This window comes from Pogoniulus pusillus, chromosome 4 (assembly GCF_015220805.1).
Source record: "Pogoniulus pusillus isolate bPogPus1 chromosome 4, bPogPus1.pri, whole genome shotgun sequence".
In the NCBI taxonomy this organism is placed as follows: domain Eukaryota; kingdom Metazoa; phylum Chordata; class Aves; order Piciformes; family Lybiidae; genus Pogoniulus; species Pogoniulus pusillus.
This window is the reverse complement of record NC_087267.1, coordinates 3356522-3376777: the sequence shown is the minus strand read 5'-3', so window position 1 is coordinate 3376777 and position 20256 is coordinate 3356522. Positions and strand designations below refer to the sequence as shown.

The 20256-nt window shown below is 45.3% G+C and overlaps 1 protein-coding gene across 1 annotated transcript in view; it reads left to right on the top strand.

Moving 5' to 3' along the window:
- The window catches only part of MSRB3 (methionine sulfoxide reductase B3), a 95018-nt gene that overhangs the window by 15503 nt on the left and 59259 nt on the right, over window positions 1-20256 (top strand). Inside the window, 1 exon segment of the mRNA XM_064142879.1 lies at window positions 10636-10762. Within this exon segment, the coding sequence (XP_063998949.1) occupies window positions 10636-10762 (127 nt within the window).

The window sequence follows — 20256 nt, the reverse complement described above, 5'->3', positions numbered from 1 at the left end:
GCAGTGCAAAAGGCTTTTGGGCTTGCCAGTAGGAATTGTTAGATGAAAAGGTTACTTCCAGAACACTTGTATCTCATCATCTGAGCACCAGAAGCAATTAAATCTTTACTACTGTGCTGGAGAGGCTTGCCTGGAATGGAAAAGATTAGATGTTTTTTCAAGATGTTGAAAGGATCATGATTCTCAGAAAAGACCCATTTAAGAATAGTTTATGACTGTTGTAGTTATAAACTCACTGCCCTAAAAGGAATGTGCTGTATGTTGGCAGCCTGCCAAGCCAGGGAAAAGGAAAGTGTGGCACAGCTCTATTTTAGTGCATCAGATCTGGGAGGAGCAGGCATAGATGGGGGGAAAATCCCGAGTGACCTGTATTTACTGTCCTTTGGGAAACATTTGCATGTTGTAACTATTAGGAAGCAATCTGCAAATGACAGATGTGTGAGCGCTTTGCAAGGCTCAGAGACTTGCTGGTTTCTGCCCTTAGCCAAGGGTCCTCTTTTGTCCCACGCTTGAGGACTCCTTACGTGTGTAGTCTCTTCCTCTCCTTGGGATCTCTTCACTTTTCCTTGTCTCGTTGCAGTTTCACTTTTCTCTGCTCATGTAATCCGTTACCTGCAAGGCTTGCAATGTCTTGTCTCTGCTCTAATGAAGTCTCGCTCCAATTTACACCTCAAGCCAGAGTCCCTTGAGCCAAGGACCCTCTTAACTTTGATATTACTTAAAGGACAATTAATTAACTCCCAACTTCCTTTGTATTCAGTGTAGCATGGATGCCCTCTTCATCCTCACTGTACGAGGCCACGTCCTTTGGCTGCTCACAGGGGAGCAGTATCACTGCCCTGCTGTGTGCAAATGTTAAGTGGTAAAATGAGGAGAATTCAGGCTCGTAGTTCTCTCCTCTGTGGGAGCAGTTGCAGAACAGGGAGGTATTAATGCCCTTTCCCCCTTCTCGCTTTTCAAGGGTGTACAGCCTTCAAAAAACTCTTTGTTCTGATAATTCTCTCACGTCTCAGGCCTTTTTAATTTGGTCCCTGAGCGCACCTCTGGGCTTTAGTTACACCACTACGAACAACCTCTTTGTTGCCAAACTGGTTTTCCACTAGCTGGATGGGGGGCAATACAATGGCCAGTTCACTATTGGAAAAGAGGTATTCCCATCTTTGGCAGCTGATGCTAGAGGGATTATCTCAATTTGCTGATTAAATGAAAATGAAATGTAGTTCTTTGTTCTCAGCTCAGGTTTAGTGTTCTACTAAGCTTGAGATAACCATTCTGAATGGAAATGCAGATGCACAGATATGTAGAGCCCTTCCTCCTGACTGAGCATATTTGTTTTCTCAACAGTTGAAGTCAATGAAATTGGCCTGAATTGTGTGCAGCTGTTTCAGAATCTGGTTTATTTTCCAAGGTTTTAATGGTTACTTAGTTATTTTGATCGTTATAGCCTGCACAGTAACCTAAAATGTATGGTGGAAATCTTGTCTCTCTGAGAAGAAGGGGCAAAGTCTGGGTAATAAAGGACTTGGACTAAAGGCTGCAGTCCTATAAGATCTTTGATTCACCTCCCTGGGAAACTTATACATAGCCCAAGGATAGAGTATGGAGTGTGGTTAGTCCCTAAGGCTTGGCTTGTCACTGTAACACAGAATGGGACTTAGCATGAGCAGGTATGAGTAGGCATTCTCGCTATGGGGAGAGCATTGCTCCCATGCTGTTTGACTGTTTTTCATCTTCTTTTCCTGCTTTATTCTACTTCTTTGCTTTATCTTCACCTTTAGACTTTTCTTCTTCCTGCATTACTTCAGCTGTTAACATGATGAGTGTAGAAGAGGCTGCTACTGAAGCTTCTTGGCTACAATATGAAAACCACATTGATACATGAAATGCTTGAGCTGTGTTACCCCCTTTCAGAGGATAAAGAGAGCTGGCCTGTGGATTGGGAAGACCCTCCTGTGCCTGGTGAGCTTAGGCAGCTGCAGCACATGCCATACTTGGTGTGTGGCATACACTCACCCCCAGCCCTACTTGCTCTGCCAGTGTAGGGAGAGCCACTATAGTCTGCATTGTCACAGGATGTTAAGGGATTGGAAGGGACCTCTGGACATCTTCAGGTCCAACCCCCCTGACAGAGCAGGACCATAGAATCCACCACAGGTCTCACAGGAACACATCCAGATGGGTCTTGAAAGGCGCCAGAGGAGACTCCACGACCTCTCTGGGCAGCCTGTTCCAGTGCTCTGTGACCCTTACCGTAAAGAAGTTCTTCCTCATGTTGAGGTGGAACTTCCTATGCTGTAGTTTGCATTCATTTCCCCTTGCCCTATTATAGGGCACAAGTGAGCAGAGGCTGTCGCTTCCTTCTCAACACCCAAGCCCTCATCTATTTATAGACTTTTTTTTCCTCTCCAGACTAAAAAGCTCCAGGTCTCTCAGCCTTTCCTCGTAAGGCAGTGCTGCAGTCCCTTCATCATCCTCGTAGCTCTCCATTGGACTCTCTCCAGTAGATAAGATGGTACTACAGCCTCCTGATAATCTTCATTCTGGAGGCCATCTCTAACTACGTGGAGGGAAAGAGGGTTATCAGGAGTAGCCAACATGGATTTGCCAAGGAGAGATCTTGCTTGACTAATCTAATAGCCTTCTGTGATACCGCGACTGAATGGGTAGGTGAAGGAAGAGCTGTGGATGTCATATACCTTGACTTTAGCAAGGCTTTTGGTACTGTCTCCCTTAACATCATCATTAATAGGCTCAGGAGATGGTGGCATAGGCAGTTGGTCCGTGAGGTGGATTGAAAAATGGCTCAACAACAGAGTCTGTAGGGTCATCATCAGCGGCACACAGTCATGCGGGAGGCCTGTAGCCGGTGCTGTTCCCCTGGCATCAGTACTGGGTCCAGTTTTGTTCAATATCTTTATCAATGACCTGGGCGAGGGCATTGAGTGTACCCTCACCAAGTTCACTGGTGATGCAAAATAGAGGGGGGGTGGTGTGACTGACAGCCTGTCAGACTGTGCTGTCATCCAACAAGATCTGGACAGGCTGGAGAGCTGGACAAAGACTAACCATATGAAGTGCAATAAGGACAAGTGCAGGGTCCTACGTCTGGGGATGAATAACAGCAGGCACCAGTACAGGTTGGGGGCTGCCCTGCTGGAAAGCAGCTCCATGGAGAAGGACCTTGGGAGTGCTGGTGCACAGCAAGTTCTGCATGGGACAGCAATGTGCCCTTGTGGCCAAGAGAGCCAGTGGCATCCTGGGATGCATCAAGTGTGTCTAGCAGGGCTAGGAAGGTTCTTCTCTCCCTTTTCTCAACTAGGTCAGGCTTCCCAGTCCTATTGAGCCTCACTTTGAATATCTCCAGGGATGGGCCCCCAACCACCTCCCTTGAGCAAGCTGTTACAGTGTCCACCACCTTCATAGTAGAGAACCTGTTCCTAATATCTGGTCTAAATCTGCTCTTCTCTAGTTTGAAGCCATAGTCCCTCATCCTGTCACTGCAGACCTTTGTAAACAGTCTCTCTTCATCCTTCTTGTAGCTCCTTTCAAGTACTGGAAGGCTGCTATTAGGTCTCCCTGAAGCTTTCTCCTGTCCAGGCTGAGCAATCCCAGCTCCCTTAGCCTGTCTTTGTAGCAGAGGTGCTCCAACTCCCTGATCATTTTCATGGCCTTTCATTGGACCCACTCCATCAGGGCAATGTCCTTCCTATACTGAAGGCTCCAGAACTGGATGCAGTACACCATGTGAGGTCTTACCAGAGCGAAGTGGCAGAATCACCTCTCTGGATCTGCTGGCAATTCATCTTTTGATGCAGCCCTGGATGGGATTTGCCTTCTGTGCTGCAAGCTCACACTGCTCACATCCAGCTTCTTGTCCATCAGCTCCCCCAAGTCCTTTTCCACAGAGCTGCTTTCTATCGCCTCATCTGCTGGTTTGTATGAGTAGAATAATTTGTGCACTGAAAAGAGTGCTAGCTTCTGGATCAGAGAGCTCAGATTGGAAGGGGAAACTGAAACTTTTTCATTCTCCTTTCTGCAGTTAATAAGCAGCAGTCCTCATCTCCCTGCTGAAAAGTTTTCTTGTGCTCCAGCCTCCTGCCACAGCTGGTAGGTTGTGATGGTTAGATCAGACCCCATGAAACATTGCCCTACAAGCTATTAAACATTGCCTTTACCCTCACATTAGGGCACACCATGACAAACCTAAGATACTTGCTGCAAACACTAAGTCCATAAAGACTACAAAGTGCAAAGCAGGGAGCAGGAGAGGCCAAGAATTGCAGCGTTAGAAAAATTGTTAAAGGAAAATGATGAGGGAGTAAATAGCTGTGTAGACACAGAAATCCATGATGTACTGAAATACTTGCTCATGTGTTTCTCTCTAAGCTGCACTTTCTGTTCCTGCAGGGCTTGGTAGTTGCTCTGTTTTGTCTGCTGAGTCTGGCTGGCAGCAGCTTTCGGTGAGCAAAGACCAAATGAAAAACCAAAACAAACCCAACAAAAAGTTGCTAAGGGCTGGAATAAATACACATATTAAACAGTCCACAAAGCTTCACCAGTGAAACATTTGGTTATGGTTTGATTTATGTCAGTGTAAATAAATAAAACCTTTGCAGAGCAACTGTTAGAACATATTGCTGGACTGGAGAAACTTAACAAAACAAATATTGATTAAAATTAAACTGTTAATGTAAGTCTTGAGTGTAGCAGGCTCACAGGCTTTTACTGTCTTCTAACTTCTGGCTGTTTGCATTTCTCCAGTGTGGCAATATTTTTGCTCTTTACTTTTTCCAGTGACATAGTAATTCTTGACATAAGAGCCTGACTCTCTAGCTAGTATATACCTATCTCTAATTGTTTCCTGCCCTCCAAATGGGGCCAGAGATTTTGGGGTGGGGGCAGGGAAACTGGGGAAAAAAAGAACAGTAGAAGCTTCAAACTATTAAGGGCTTATTGCTGTGGCAAGAAAAGAAATGATCATTCCCTTAAGAATTTTTGTTGGCTTTCAGTTTTGCTTGTAAAGGGCTAAAACTTCACAATTTTCTTGTGAGAGACAGAATTCTCATGCTATTTTGGAAATTCTGGACCTAAGTTGTCAGGAAAAACACTGAAAATGGAAAACCTTGAACCAGTAATGCTATCAGCTCCTGAGACCCCCAATGCTTCCATTACAGCTGTTAAAAGCAAGATGTGGTAGAATCATAGAATCATAGAATCAACCAGGTTGGAAGAGACCTCCAAGATCATCCAGTCCAACCTAGCACCCAGCCCTAACCAATCAACTAGACCATGGCACTAAGTGCCTCATCCAGGCTTTTCTTGAAGACCCCCAGGGACGGTGCCTCCACCACCTCCCTGGGCAGCCCATTCCAATGGGAAATCACTCTCTCTGTATCAGAATTTAATCTCTGAAGTTGTCCCTCTGCCAGAGAAATTTCTCTAGTTGTGGTTAAAAATTGAGAAAACATAACCCAAATATATACCAAGTTATTAATTTCTGAAGGATAAATTTCACAGATTCCTAAACAAATGTTTCTTTGGGGACCAAACACTGTACAGGTTTGCAGCTGACAATATAGAAGCTTTTCAAAGCTGGCAGTACCTGACTATATCCCAACATTGGGATATCAGCATCCTACCAGGAAGGTTTTCCTACAGTTACAATGGGTACCATCCTAGCAAAAGGTTCCTAAAGCTCACCTAGTAAGATCACAGAATTGTCAGGGTTGGAAGGGACCTCAGAGATCATCTAGTTCCAAACCCCCTGCCAACGGCAGGGACACTTTCCACTAGATCAAGTTGCCGAGAGTCACATTCAGCCTGGCCTAAAAACATCCAGGGATGGGGCCTCCACCACCTCCCTGGGCAACCTGTTCCAGCGTCTCACTACCCTTATGGTGAAGAACTTCTACACCTTGAGTGCTGTGTCCAGTTCTGGGCCCCTCAATTCAAGAGAGATGTTGAGGTGCTGGAACGTGTCCAGAGAATGGCAACAAAGCTGGAGAGGGGCCTGGAGCACAAACCCTATGAGGAGAGGCTGAGGGAGCTGGGGGTGTGCAGCCTAGAGAAGAGGAGGCTCAGGGCAGACCTCATTGCTGTCTACAACGACCTGAAGGGAGGCTGTAGCCAGGTGGCAGGTGGCCTCTTCTCCCAGGCAACCACCAACAGAACAAGGGGACACAGTCTCAAGTTGTGCTGGGGGAAGTATAGGCTGGATGTTAGGAGGAAGTTGTTGGCAGAGAGAGTGATTGGCATTGGAATGGGCTGCCCAGGGAGGTGGTGGAGTCACCGTCCCTGAAGGTGTTCAAGCAAAGCCTGGCTGGGGCACTTAGTGCTATGGTCTGGTTGACTGGCCAGGGCTGGGGGATAGGTTGGACTGGATGATCTTGGAGGTCTCTTCCAACCTGGTTGATTCTATGGTTCCTCTCCTCTAGCTTGTATCCATTCCCCCCAGTCTCCCCAGCTTTCTTGTAGGTCCCCTTCAGATACTGGAAAGCCACACTAAGCTCTCCTGGGAGCCTTCTCTTCTCCAAACTGAACAACCTCAACCCTCTCAGCCTGTCCTCATAGGAGAGGTGCTCCAGCCCTCTAATGGCTACTACCCTATTGGTGTGATGGGTATTCATAAGACTTACAAGCTATTTCTGAGCATGCTGTCTATCTTTTGGGTGCCAGACAGATGAGAGGTCCATGCTGCCACAAGTTGTGCTAGGTTACAGCGTGAAGCATGGTGGAGGGGCTCCAAGAGTTCTGGTGGCACTCTGGTATTCCGTGTGTTGTGGGCAGTGCAGCAAGCAGCATGTATTTAAAAGGAAAAAAATGGGGAAAAAACAACTAACTCAACAACAAAAGCACAGAGTGATGAGTAAGAGCACCATCTAGTTCCCTCTGTTGTGAGCTTTCCTCTGACCTCTTCGCAGAGGTCATCCAGGCAGTGGCATGTTGCAGTGCTGTAATTAGAATGCAGGGGGGTGGCACATCTGTGTGGTGCAAGTGCCAGGCTGCAGACTTGCCGTGCCTGAAGGACACAACGGCTGTGTTAGCACAGTGCTTTAGCCAGGCTTCTGGGCCCTGGCACTGGTGAAGTGAGATGCTGAGCTGACATGGTGGGCTTCCGTCAGGGCTGGGGCAGCTGCCTCCAGCACCAGCATGAGGGCTTTGCTTAGCCAGGAAAGATCCAGCTGTGCACAGCACAGGAGTTGAAACCAGCCTCAATGACATGCCCAGATGCAGTTTTTCTTCCCATGTTTGTGTCCTGCTCTGCGAGTTCCTGTTTAATAAATCTGAGGCACAGAGAGAGTACCTGACCCTGTTGAAGGCTATGGCCAAGCATGAATCTGCTGCAGAAAGAACAGAGGAAAGATCTAAACCAGCAACTTTAGCACCATTCTCCCTCGGTCTGTTGTCTGCATTGGCAGACACAGGTGAAGCACCTCCAAAGGAAGTGTGCTACTATAATGAGCTGAACTTCTGTCTGTGTGGTGATTCTTTACAAGCAGTCCTTACCGTGGTCAGTTAAGTGACCTGCAGCAGGGGGTTTGTGTGCAGTGCCTAGCACGGGGAGGTCCCTTCCTACTTGAAACTCCAGGGAATTGCTGCAACATGGAGAACAAATAAAAACAGAGATCAGAACGTCAGCAATAAAATATGTTAACTGCAATAGAGTACTTTCATGAATATGCAGTTGTATTTTATTAGCCTTTCAGGACTTGTATATCCTCTTGAGCTTTTATGAATACTTAAAACTAAATAACAGTTCTGATGAACACCGAAATAGTTGACTTTTTTTCAAGTGGTCAGGATCTATTTGATAATCCTCAGGCATTGAAAATAATTTCCTTTAAACTGTTTACACTTGAGTGAGTTATAGTCCTGATACCAGCTAGCAGGGAAGTGGTGCTGGTGTGGGGAGGCTGGTCTAGGACCACTGAGAAGCATGGCTGTTGAGTCTCTAGGGAGGTTCTTCTCCCACTCTGCTCTGCCTGAGTGAGACCTCACCTGGAATACTGCATCGAATTTTGGGCACCCCAGTTCGAGAGAGACAGGGACATCCTGGAGACAGTCCAGTGGAGACCCACAAGGATGACTGTGGGACTTGAGCATCTCCCCTACGGAGAGAGGCTAAGACCTGGGGCTATTTAGTCTGGAGAAGAGAAGATGGAGAGGAAATCTCACATCAGTGTGTACAAATACCTGAGGGGTGGGTGTCAAGTGGAGGGGGCCAATCTCTCTTTGGTGGTGCACAGTACTAAGACAAGGAACAGTGGTTACAAATTTGATCATAGAAGGTTTCACCTAAATAATGAGGAGAAACTTCTTTAGAGTAATGGTGACAGAGCACTGGAACAGGCTGCCCAGAGAGGTTGTGGAGTCTCCTCTGGAGACATTCAAAACCTGCTTAGATGCATTCCCGTGTGGACTACCCTAAGGGATCCTGCTTTGGCAGAGAGGTTGGACTTGGTCTCTGGAGGTCCCTTCCAACCTCTAACATTCTGTGATTCTGTGATTCAGTGACTGCACAAGAGGAAGGTCCCGTGGTGTGTCACTTTACCTCTGCACTCAGCTTGTCAGGTGCTTGTGTGTGTCTGCAGTGGGGGGCTTCATAAAGATGTGTAAGAGGTCATCACATAGGCAGGGTCAATGCAGACCTCGCCTCTTAGGGACCCATTTGTCCCTCTGCCCTTCGGCGTGCAAGAACTTTACAATGGCTATCAGCGCTCCGCGTCTGAAACAGCGGCTCCGGAAAGCCGCGCTGCTGAGAGCTCTGGCGAAGCCAGGCGCTCACGAAGCCCCGCGGGCGGCGTTGTTCCTGCGGAAGCCACGGCTAGGCTGCTGTAGCGCCGGCTGTGATGGAAGCTGCGCACCCGAGGGTCAGCCGCCGCCGGACGGCGCCGCAAGCGCGAGGCCCGAGCGGTGCCGGGCCGAGGCCGCCAGGCGGCGCCGTCCTGCCAGGGCGGGCGGAGCGCAGGGGGCAGTGCGGTCCGCCCGCCGGCCGGGGGCACTCGCTGCCAGCAGAGCTCGGCGTTCGTCGCCGGCCGACAGGGAGGAGCGGCGGTGCTGCCCGCGGCCGTGCCGCTGACACCGCTACTTCGCGCCCGGGGAACCGTGCTGGAGGTGTAGCTGCGTAGTGACCTTTGGTCCTTTAGTACCCGGTAGTCAGGGTGGGGAAGGTTTTGTCCTTTCTTGTAAGTAGCTCTGCAGTCACTGGCGACAATGACATGCTTATTCCTATGCAGTGTCCCTCTCGGGCTGTCCGCCGTGCTGCCCCTGCCTTTCTCCGCCTCTGCCGCCGCACAGAGGTGCTCGGGTTTCAGCGACTTTAGCTGAGATAACTCGGATTCCAGGCATGTTAATTCAAGCGACTTTTCCATTAGGAAACAGCCCATTAATAGGTACTGTTGGGTAGGGCAGGATGAGTCCCGCTCAGCTGCTGCGCTGGCAAGTGCTCAGGACACAGCCCTGCGCTAAGGCAACGGCTGGACCCATTCCGCGGCGCTTGTGCTGCCGCAGGCAAAGCGGAGGGCATCTGGGAGGAGACTGCGGGTCCTGCCCTGCGGCTCATTACCCACGTGGGGGCTAATCCGTCTGCCACCAGAGTCCATGAGAGCTTCGTTATTGACTTCGATGGGGGTTGGCTGCGGTTCCCCGTGTCACATAATCTTCTGAAGTTAGCTGCAGCTATAAATGGTCGGGTTATAAGGCAGCTGCGTTTCCTCTTTCCCATTGCAGGGTAAACGAGACAATTAGTATTTATGCATTAAATTCCTCTAAAATAAAATCTCACCACTGCCATCTCTCTGTTTGCTATATTTGAACTTGCCAGAAGATTGTTTAAATACATCTGAGGGATGGTTTACAATGTCAATTATTTCCTGCCTTTCGAGGAAAAAAAAAAAGTCATGGTTTTAAGCTATCTGGCAAGTTTGTTACAATGTCCCGTCCCTCAAACAAGCCATCAAAAGAACCGATTCTAACAATGACTGCTTCCCAGCCTTCCCCATTCAGAAATACGTCAGAGTGCGGTTTTATTTTGGGTTTAATAAATAGAAAAAGCCTGCGTGTTTGATCTGCCGTGGGCTCCTGGGTCTGTTTAAAGCAGGGTTCCTGCAGTCATGCACTTGCTACCCTGAGTTGCTCTCAGATGGGTATCTAAAGCAGCCCCGTCGAAATGCCCCCTCTATCACAGTATCACAGTATCATCAGGGTTGGAAGAGACCTCACAGATCATCAAGTCCAACCCTTTACCACAGAGCTCAAGGCCAGACCATGGCACCAAGTGCCACGTCCAACCTTGCCTTGAACAGCCCCAGGGATGGCGACTCCACCACCTCCCCGGGCAGCCCATTCCAGTGTCCAATGTCTCTCTCATTCTTGGTAACACAGCAAGTTTCACTGAGTTCTGTATGCCAAAATGCTGGGGGGGTGAGGGGGGGGGGTGGGGGGGGGTGTGTGGTATCAGAAATGTGCTAAACTAAGAAAAGTCCATTTAGAATTGTGCTCTTGTGTGGTGGTCTCATAAAATCGTAAGCATTGTTTTTTTTTCAGTGAATGTATCTTAACATTTTTGATGTTTTAATTCGTTCTCTTTTTTTTTTTTTCCTTTTTTTTTTTTTTTTTTTTTTCTTCCCTACTCAGCTCTTGCCCCTGTTCTTTGCCTCTGGTTTTGTTGGTGAGGATATCACAGTGATGTCTGCATTCAACCTGCTGCATTTGGTGACAAAGAGCCAGCCAGTGGCCCTGCGAGCCTGTGGGCTTCCCTCAGGTTGAATGGGTGCTGCTTGTTGTGTCATGCGTTAATGAAGGCCCTTTTAGGAATGAGTGTCTCTGCTGCAGGAAACTATGTGCTATGGATTGCTCTGCTTTGTTTAAGTGGTCTTTTGAACAAAAAATCTGTTAGCTTTTTTTGTTGTTGTAAAAGTCACTGATTTGAGCAAGGGTTTTATTTAGGATGCTTGGAAATGCTGTCTTCATTTCCTAGTCCAATGTTTTCTCTCTTAAATTTTATACTATTGTCCTCATTCTTGTTAAAGAAAAAGTGAATCAAAGCAAAAATAATGCATTTTATGCTGTTCACAATTTTTTTTTAAAGCATAAAAGAATTTAATGTATTGATTGGTATTAAATCATAGGACTCCATAATATTTTCCAATAGCCTAAGCAGTATATTATAGCTACACTCCATGTGTCCCTTTTCTTATGTTGTTATAAATCAAGTATCTTCCACTGAAAAGCATTCAGAGTTTAAAACTTAGTTCTTCCCTTCCTCTGACAGCATATTCTTCAGTTTTGTGATGCATGTCTAAATAAACATACACGTAATTTAATGCCTAGATGCAGCTGCACTCTTCCTGCAGAGTCCAGGCATGATTATGAGGTCTGTGAAGGATGCTGTTACAGCCTATCTCCATTAATTGGTTGTATCACAAAAACCTTGAGCCTATGTGTTTTGTGTTGCACTTCAACATCAACAGTGTCTGTCATGTCTGCATAATAACCTCAATGTACGTGGTTATGTGGGAGAAAAGAAAGGTGACACTGAGCTAATTTCTTTTGCACATTTCTAGGATTTTTCTTAATATCCCAGTAAATAAGGTATAATCTTGGCTGATCAGCATTAGAAATATCAAAAAGGAGCCAGCTGGGGCATTTGTACTACACTTTTGACTGGTTCATAAGGGTGCAAAATGCTGTGAGCATTTTTTTTCCCCAAGGCTGGATTTAACAAGCACATGGCAATGATGTCTTAAAGATTTTTTTCAGTGATAAGACATCAGTTTTCAAGATGATGGATTGTTCTAAAACTGATTACACTTTATTTGAAGTAAATCTGAGACCAATCTTTGCAGCACTTGTGTTCTGTTTCCCCCCCCACATGTGCACAAAACTCCCATTAACCTAGATAGGAGCTGCAAACATATTGAGGAAGAGAGCGATTGTGTCAGCCTGACCTTGGTTTCCTGTTATAATTGCTGCTGAGCCAAATTTAAAATCCTAAAACTATAGGGTAAGCAAATTTCCTTAGCCCTGATTATCCATCCACCTTTTGATGTGCACTTGTATTGCTGGTGTCTGTTTTAAAGTGAGAGGCACTTTGTTCCTGCTCTGAAAAGGAACAGTTAGTCAGCTAGAAGCGCAGCCCTGTGGGAAGCTCTGCTGTTGTGTACCTGCTTGCAAAGCATTAGCTGGTTGGTAAATCAGTTTTCTGGTGTAATCCAGAAGGCAAATTTTGGAGTAAAAAACTCTTTACTGTTGATTCCTGTCCCTTTGATCCATAACTGTGCAAACATTAATAGAGTTCCACTGACTGGCTGCTTTATAGGTACATAGATAGATAGATATAGTCATGTATTATAACCTCAAATTCATCTGCTGACAGTGGAATAATATACAATCACATACCTCACATATTTTAAGAGTAATCTGAATTCCCTGGGTGCTTATAAAGTAGCATAGGCTTATTTTGCCATTGATTTGCTTTTCTTGTGTGTGGTGTATTGAGGAGGCTGCAATTAAGTGGTATAGCTTATATCAAATGAAACATGGGAACGAGAGCTACAGCCAACAGCTGCTTAAATGCTGCAGTGTGCTCTGACTTTACTTTTGAATATACAGAAAACACCCTCTGTTCTCAGGGGTTTCTAAATAGTGTAGCACTTTGAGTTAGTGCTTTCCCCACCTTCCACTTCTGTGAGAATTGTAGCCCTGCAGCAGACCAGGGTGCTATGTGCCCACCAAATCTGTAGTTTGGTCTTCTAATTCAGTGGCAAATTGCTTATGGAAGGAAACATTCTAACCTAGAGCCCCTGCTTGCTCAGTATAAAGCAACAAAGCGCCAACAGAGCTGTAAATTCAGCTTTCAGACAGTTTTAAACTCCACACATCTAAGTATTTGCAAGACAAGGACTTGAATGAAAGTATCATTTCAAATTCTCTGCTTGGAGTGCTACCTTCGTCCTTCCTGTAAGGAAGTAATAGACTGCAATATTTACTTCATAGAATATAACGTTATAGTTGTAAAGCAGAATAAGTGACTCCCCTCCCAGAAAAAGTTAAACAAAGAAACATCGTTAGGAAGTATCTTAGAACAGGGATGACCTTCTGTCCCTTCTTTGAAACGCTATTTGTAAGCAATGTGCGAGGTACGCTGGGTCAGTTGTGCCAGTGAAGTGTTCTTACTTTCTCTGTTTGTGTCCTAGCACCTAGAGTGCGAATCTGCTCTTCCAATTTGTGTTTTAAAAATACTTTTTTTGAGGGTCTGAAGTTAAACTAAACGTTTCATTATGTGCAAGCCTGGTGCACGGTTTGCCCGGAACCTTTTCTTCGTGGCAGGCACAGTGGAGTATGGAGCAGACACGTCCAGTAGATGGCGCTGTGCACCTGCGGTTCTGCACGCCCAGCGCTGTGCGAAGCTTTCCCTTTAGGAGTCCTTCATACATGAGGTAGATCCTGAGCCCTTAGGAACATTTACAAGTATTTTAACAGAAGCGTAAGCGTTGGGAAAAATCAGTCTGCGCTTGTACTCAAGCTGCTTTCACATTGGTTCGAGATTTCTTCGTTGCCAGTAACGATTCCAGCTCTGTTGCGCCTGAGGTGTGATGTAGAAGCGTTGGCCCTGGAGCCTGCATTATTACAGTTGAATGCTTTACATTTCTTTGGAAATGTAGGATGCACTCAGCACCTGCCAGGATTTAGTTCACAGAAATTACATCTTTTACCAAAAACCCCAACAAAATCTCCCAAAACGTTTAATGTAAAAACTAGTTCAGCTGCTTTAATGCATATCAACAAGTAACCGGTACAAATAATGACTATGCAGATTCCATGGTACATATGTTTTCTGTAGCAGAACACCAAGCTGTAAAGTAAAAAGGTAGCTTATTTTGCTTTGCTGTGTATTCTAATTATTATGGGCTTTCAGTTCTGAAAAAAAAAACCTCCTTTGTTTCTTTAACACTTTGTGCTGCTTACATCACGTTTTTTGCATGAGATAATTTGGCTTTTCCTCTCTTGTAGATGAAAGGGAACTATGGTGCTTGTAAAATTAAGTAAAAGTGATGATGAAGAAATTACAGGGGTAGACTTAGATTTTGGGTTTGTTTCTTCGTTTTTTTTTTTCTCCTGTATGAAATAATAAAGACCTAGATAATATAAAATGGTTGTGAAGTGTTTAATTACTAAAATTACTAGCAGGAAAGCAGACTTTTCTAGGATTAGATTACAATACATCTGTATGAAGATGGTGCTGGGCATATGGTGTTAAGTCTTATACAACTATCTATGGTCCAGTTTCTCCTAATTTGTTTTATTCATTTTTTTTTTTTTTTGTTAATTCCAAGTTTCAGTATAATATCTTTTCATAAAATGGCAATGAATAGTTAGTGAATAGAAAATTACAGGTCTCAAAACTGGATTTTTAATAGTCATCTGTTAACATGAAATTTTGCTTTTAGGAGCAGATCTTGCAAACAGTTGCATGCACAACTTATTCCCATCCGTTTGTCCCACTGCACTCCGACACTGCTCATGCCAGAGAAATCATCTGTCTGTGTAGCATTTGCCAGCTCTGGCTTTAACAGTGAAAAAAGGCTAGAAAATACCTTAGCCTTGTGTGTCCAAAATACTTTGTGTGACTCAAGTATGTCTATATATTTCATATTGTACGTTTCTATGTTCAGAGATGTAATCTCCATGATGTTTGTTACAGTTTTTCCCTAGCTTTCTGTAATGTGTATCACCAAAGATGTACTATTGCAGATGTCTGTTTATATAGTCTGAAAGAAAATAAGAAGTAGGATTTTTAGTTGTATAGCAAAACCCACCAGAATGGCTATGGTTCAATGCCTGTTGATGTTTTTATTATAAATCCCTATTTTCTGGGGTTTATATCCTGAATGTAAAAATTTGCTCGAGGTTTAAATATGTCATACAAGGTCTCAGCTTCCTCTACTTGGTCCTTAGAACCAGGAGGGAGGCAAACATTGAAACTCAATTCTGTCAAGCTTAATATTTTAAAAAGCCAATATCAGTTTGGAACAAAACCAGATTTTGGAATGTGAAATAGAGTCTTACAAATTGTGTAGTTGACTACCTCCCAGCAGCTAAAAAGAATGGGGCAAATGCTTCAAGAGTCTTGAAAATAAGCACTGTGTGATCACAATATTAAGAAGAATGTGATGCTGTTCTTGTGTCATTATTATATGGATGTCTGTGTGCATGTCTGCTTCCTAATCATATGACAGTAGAATGCTGTATTCTCATAATAGAGCATAACATTGCTATTTTTTTTTAATGGCTTAAAAACTGTTTTTTAAGATTACCTTATGTATTGCTGCCTTAATGGGATTATATTCAGTGTTATTCTGTATTTATGAATGTTTCTTTTTTTACAGTAGCATTCAGTCTGGAATGTCTTATTTAATACAGTTCAGCATGAAATTTATTTATAGATATCTCACTGGGAATAATACTTTTATTGTGCCCGATGCTTGCAAAACTTGGGATCATAAAGACCAGATATGCTTTGTTAATGTGCCCTTTTTGTTAGTGCCCTGGGGTTTGTACCTTGTTTTTTCTCTCCTTCTTAACTCTTTGTTCTGTTTCACTTTTGCACTGTCCCTCATCTTCTGAACACACAGAAGGTGCTTGTCCCTGCGTGGGCTGAGGAAATGGTCCTCAGTGACTCTGGCATTGAGCAACACAGGGATGATGAGATGTTTCTTGTGCTCCCAGACCATGCGTAGAGCCAATTCCTTAATGTGTTCCCTGACAGATATCTTAAGGTCATTTACATTCCCTTCCTGCTCTCATAAAAGACCCACCACAAGGCATTTCTACCCTTCTTGCAGGAATGTTTTAATTCTGGGAACTCATAAATTTCCTGTGTTCCATTCCTGTGCCCTCTGCAGCTCAGGCTTACTGTGTTTTCTGCTTAGTTGGTTATGGAAAAGATGAAGTTTCAGCACTGGTGGTGTTTCTGTGTTTTAAAGTTTCCCATGAAAAGCTACTTTAGTTATTGGACTGTTTATAACAGGAGGTCTGTGAAGTCCTTTAAAGACTGCCTTCACTTTTTTCCCCTTCAATTAAATGCAGTCCCTGGCTTTGCCCTTTCTCAGAGGAGTATATGATGGAGGTTGCAGGAAAGAATGTGGTGGAGAGATGATAGCACACAAAAAGGAAGGAGTTTTTCTATATTGTTAAGCTGAGGGAGGGCAAGGAAGAAAAGGTGCAAGGTGGGAGTGTGAACCCACAAGTCAGTAAGAGTATGTCGGGAAGTGATGGAAGAGATGCTCCAGAGGCTCACTTAGGGGATGTGTGAGCTTGGAATTTGATGGTACATTGAATGGGTCTTGGGTGTGGACTGGGAATCAGGAACCAGAGACAGAAACATCCATAACACTTAGCTGTTAGATTAACCACAGGCTGCTTCAGCACAGATAGTGATTTAGGGGGAAATTAGTAGAGAGGAATCGTGTCCCAGAGATGCTTAAGTAGAAAATGTGTCTCTGATCTTGTGTTGGGAAAGGGTACGTGGCTGGGGTGCAAAGGTGCCCCCTTCTCCAGCCAGAGGAGACACTCTTGTGAGACCATAGCTGCTGGCAGCCCAGGTCCAGCACTGGCAGCTTTGTGTGCTGCAGATGCTCTGAGCGAGCTCAAGGAGTGCAGAAGGGCTTGACTGAATATGACTGAAGCCTTTTCTATGGCTTCACCCCATCTTCCTGACCTATAAAACATAGCTGAATTTTACAGAAACATAGGGAAGTCCAGAAGGCCCACTGGGGAAAGAAGTTGGCAGTTACTGATCTTTTTGACTGTTTCTCTACCTTCAGCACTGAAGCACGTAGAGAGGGAAGGCAACTACAGTGTTTTCCCTGGTGGCCATAGCAAAGCAGCATCTGGAGCACAGTATCCTCCAGCTGTTCCTGCCCTCATGCTGCATATATCCCTCAGTGCTTGGAGAAATGGGATGAAAGGCTGTGGAGCAGGCTGTACCTGCTTGAGTCTTTGCTAAAAGAGTTCCTGCACAGTTGGAGACAGACCAAGATTTGCAGGGAGTTAGATCCAGGCTGTTGTTGGGAATAGGGAGGAGAAGAGAGACCTTCCCCTCACTGCTCCTTATCTTCACCCCATCTCATGTATAGATTGTGGCACCTTGGTTCTTGAAATGAGGTGCTCATCTCACAGGCCACACATCACTGTAGTGGAGGAAGCAACAGGAGGAGTTAGCAGCAGCTTGGATGCCACAGTATGCTACACACCACTGAAACTGTTGGCAAATGTGACTTCTTAATTGTTTCTGCTGCAGGGTTAAACTGTTGTTAATAAAGCCACGTGAATAAACTGATCTTGGTGGCTTACTGAAATATTTTAAAGGCAAAAGGTAGCACAGAGTACTTTTAGTGAATAGAGCCTAGTTCTGCTGTTAACAAAATGCCTTTCCATGCCTTTTGCACCCTTTTTATTGACTGACAGAAATCTACTGACCAGATACAGAGAGCTTAGTGTGTCTGCCTTTCTTATTTTTAATTCTAACAAATATAGTGCCTGTGAAAGATGCTAAGATCATATCAGCAAAACAAAAGTCTCTTTATCTGTTAGGGGAGAGAGAGGAAGGGAAATCCATCATTATATATAAATGCTCCCCTTTATGCTGCTGTACTAGTAGATCTTGATCTTGTCTTGCCTGGTTTGCATCCGAGAGTAAGGCAAATAGATCAGCTGCCTCATGCACTCAGTCTTTGGCCAGCCCAGCAGAAAAAAGTTGTAACAAAACTGGCAGTTAATGTAACATAACGAGCTTTTGCTCTACTCAATTGAAAGTGCTTCTATTCGCTAACTTCTACTAAGCAGCCACATGCTGCCATTGCTGTGGTGAGGATAGCAGCTCAGAAAGCCCTAGGGGACGGTGCCTTAACTGGCCAGCACAGGGTGGTATGGAGTCTTCAGGGGTTATAATTTGTAAAGGTAAGAACAAGATGGTGGCTGGTAGTGCCATTTATTTCACTGCTGTGAGATAAAGTAAAGTAGACATCCCAGCAGAGGACAAGTAGAACTGCATTTCTTTCCCCCTTCTCCACTATACAAAATGCTTCTATTGTTCACTGGGTTTTACACAGTACACAGTATCACAGTATCACCAAGGTTGGAAGAGACCTCACAGATCATCAAGTCCAACCCTTTACCACAGAGCTCAAGGCTAGACCATGGCACCAAGTGCCACGTCCAATCCTGCCTTGAACAGCCCCAGGGACGGCGACTCCACCACCTCCCCGGGCAGCCCATTCCAGTGTCCAATGACTCTCTCAGGGAAGAACTTTCTCCTCACCTCCAGCCTAAATCTCCCCTGGCATAGCTTGAGGCTGTGTCCTCTCGTTCTGGTGCTGGCCACCTGAGAGAAGAGAGCAACCTCCTCCTGGCTACAACCACCCCTCAGGTAGTTGTAGACAGCAATAAGGTCTCCCCTGAGCCTCCTCCTCTCCAGGCTAAACAATCCCAGCACCTTTTACATTCATAGGGAGGTGAGGCAGCTTCAGATATCTTTTCCAGGACATATCTTTTTTTGCTGGTGTGGCTACCTTGACCATATAACCTGCCAGAAAGTCCTGTGCAGACCTGCAGGCACAAAAAGACGCTTTCTGTTCCCATAGATGTTGCATGTGCTGTGACAGCTGGGGGTCCCAGCACCCCTGTCTTTGGGGTTCCAGCACCGCTTTTTCTTTGGAAAGAGACTGAATGCACAGAGGAAATTCGTTAGTTGGGAGTTGGGGGCTTTTTTTGTTTTGTTTTAGCACTTGAGCAATCTGCTGTCTTACGTGGGAGACCTCTGTTGGTGACCACATGTCCATCCATTTGGGTAAAACATAAGCCATTCCCGTGCCCAGGTGGGAAAAATAAATCTGACAGCTCCATTCCTGGATTGCATGGGAAGCTTGCAGATTTGCAAAGAGAGGGCTTGCCCTCCCCTTGTGGCTGTGCAACCCTGCTGGGTGCTACACAAATATTTTGTTTAAAGACAGTTGATTTTGGGGTGGTGGTCTTTTAAGATAGAACCTGGTGTTTGACCCAAAGTGGTGACTGTTGTCCCGGTACCCAGCTTTTGGATTTTCAACGCCTAATATAAGGGAAATGGTCTTCGCCCCATTACCCCTAATGCTTGCATGAAAATGCAAATGGCATTTCAGCAGCAAGTGGGAGTTAGCTGCCTACAGCAAAAAAGCTGAGCAACCATCCCTCCAAGAGAAAACACAGGTCTGTGTTTCAGTGTGTAAAACGTTTTCAGGGATTTTTTTAGTGACGAAGTTTGGGTTTTACTTTCATGACCTCCTGACATTCCAGAGTTCTTTTGCAGCATCCTCCCTCAGCAGCAGAGTGTTTTGTTAATTTAAAATGGCTTGTGATGGGGTTGTAAAAGGATGTGTCATGTCAGATACAGGTGTTGTAAAACAGTGTTTTCCATCTTACAATCCAGTGGAGCTGTTTACATTGCATTTGATTTGCATTTTCAAGAGGCGTTCTTTCTTAAACTGAATCAGCAGTTCCTGCCTTGTTTGCAGTGGGAGGACACTGTGCTGTTCTCCCAGAGCTGCAGACTAGAGGCTGCAGAGAACAGGCATTTGCTTCTTCCCAAGCAGAGAAAGAGGTAACACTGTAAACAAGAGGCATAAACTGTGAGAATTACGTTTAAAATAATCAGAGATTCCACATAAGGGTACTTAAAGAAATGTATGCAGGTATGTTTAAACTTTGTATTCCTCTTAATGTCACACTGATGAATAAGGTATGATCATAGGGATCATAGAACCAACCAGGTTGGAAGAGACCTCCAGTCCAACCTAGCACCCAGCCCTAGCCAGTCAACCAGACCATGGCACTAAGTGCCTCATCCAGGCTTTTCTTGAACACCTCCAGGGATGGTGACTCCACCACCTCCCTGGGCAGCCCATTCCAATGCCAATCACTCTCTCTGCCAACAACTTCCTCCTAACATCCAGCCTATACTTTCCCCAGCACAACTTGAGACTGTGTCCCCTTGTTCTGTTGGTGGTTACCTAGGAGAAGAGACCAACCCCCACCTGGCTACAATGTCCCTTCAGGTAGTTGTAGGCAGCAGTGAGGTCCCCCCTGAGCCTCCTCTTCTCCAGTCTGCACACCCCCAGCTCCCTCAGCCTCTCCTCATAGGGTTTGTGTTCCAGGCCCCTCACCAGCTTCGTTGCCCTTCTCTGGACACCTTCCAGCACCTCAACATCTCTCTTGGATTGA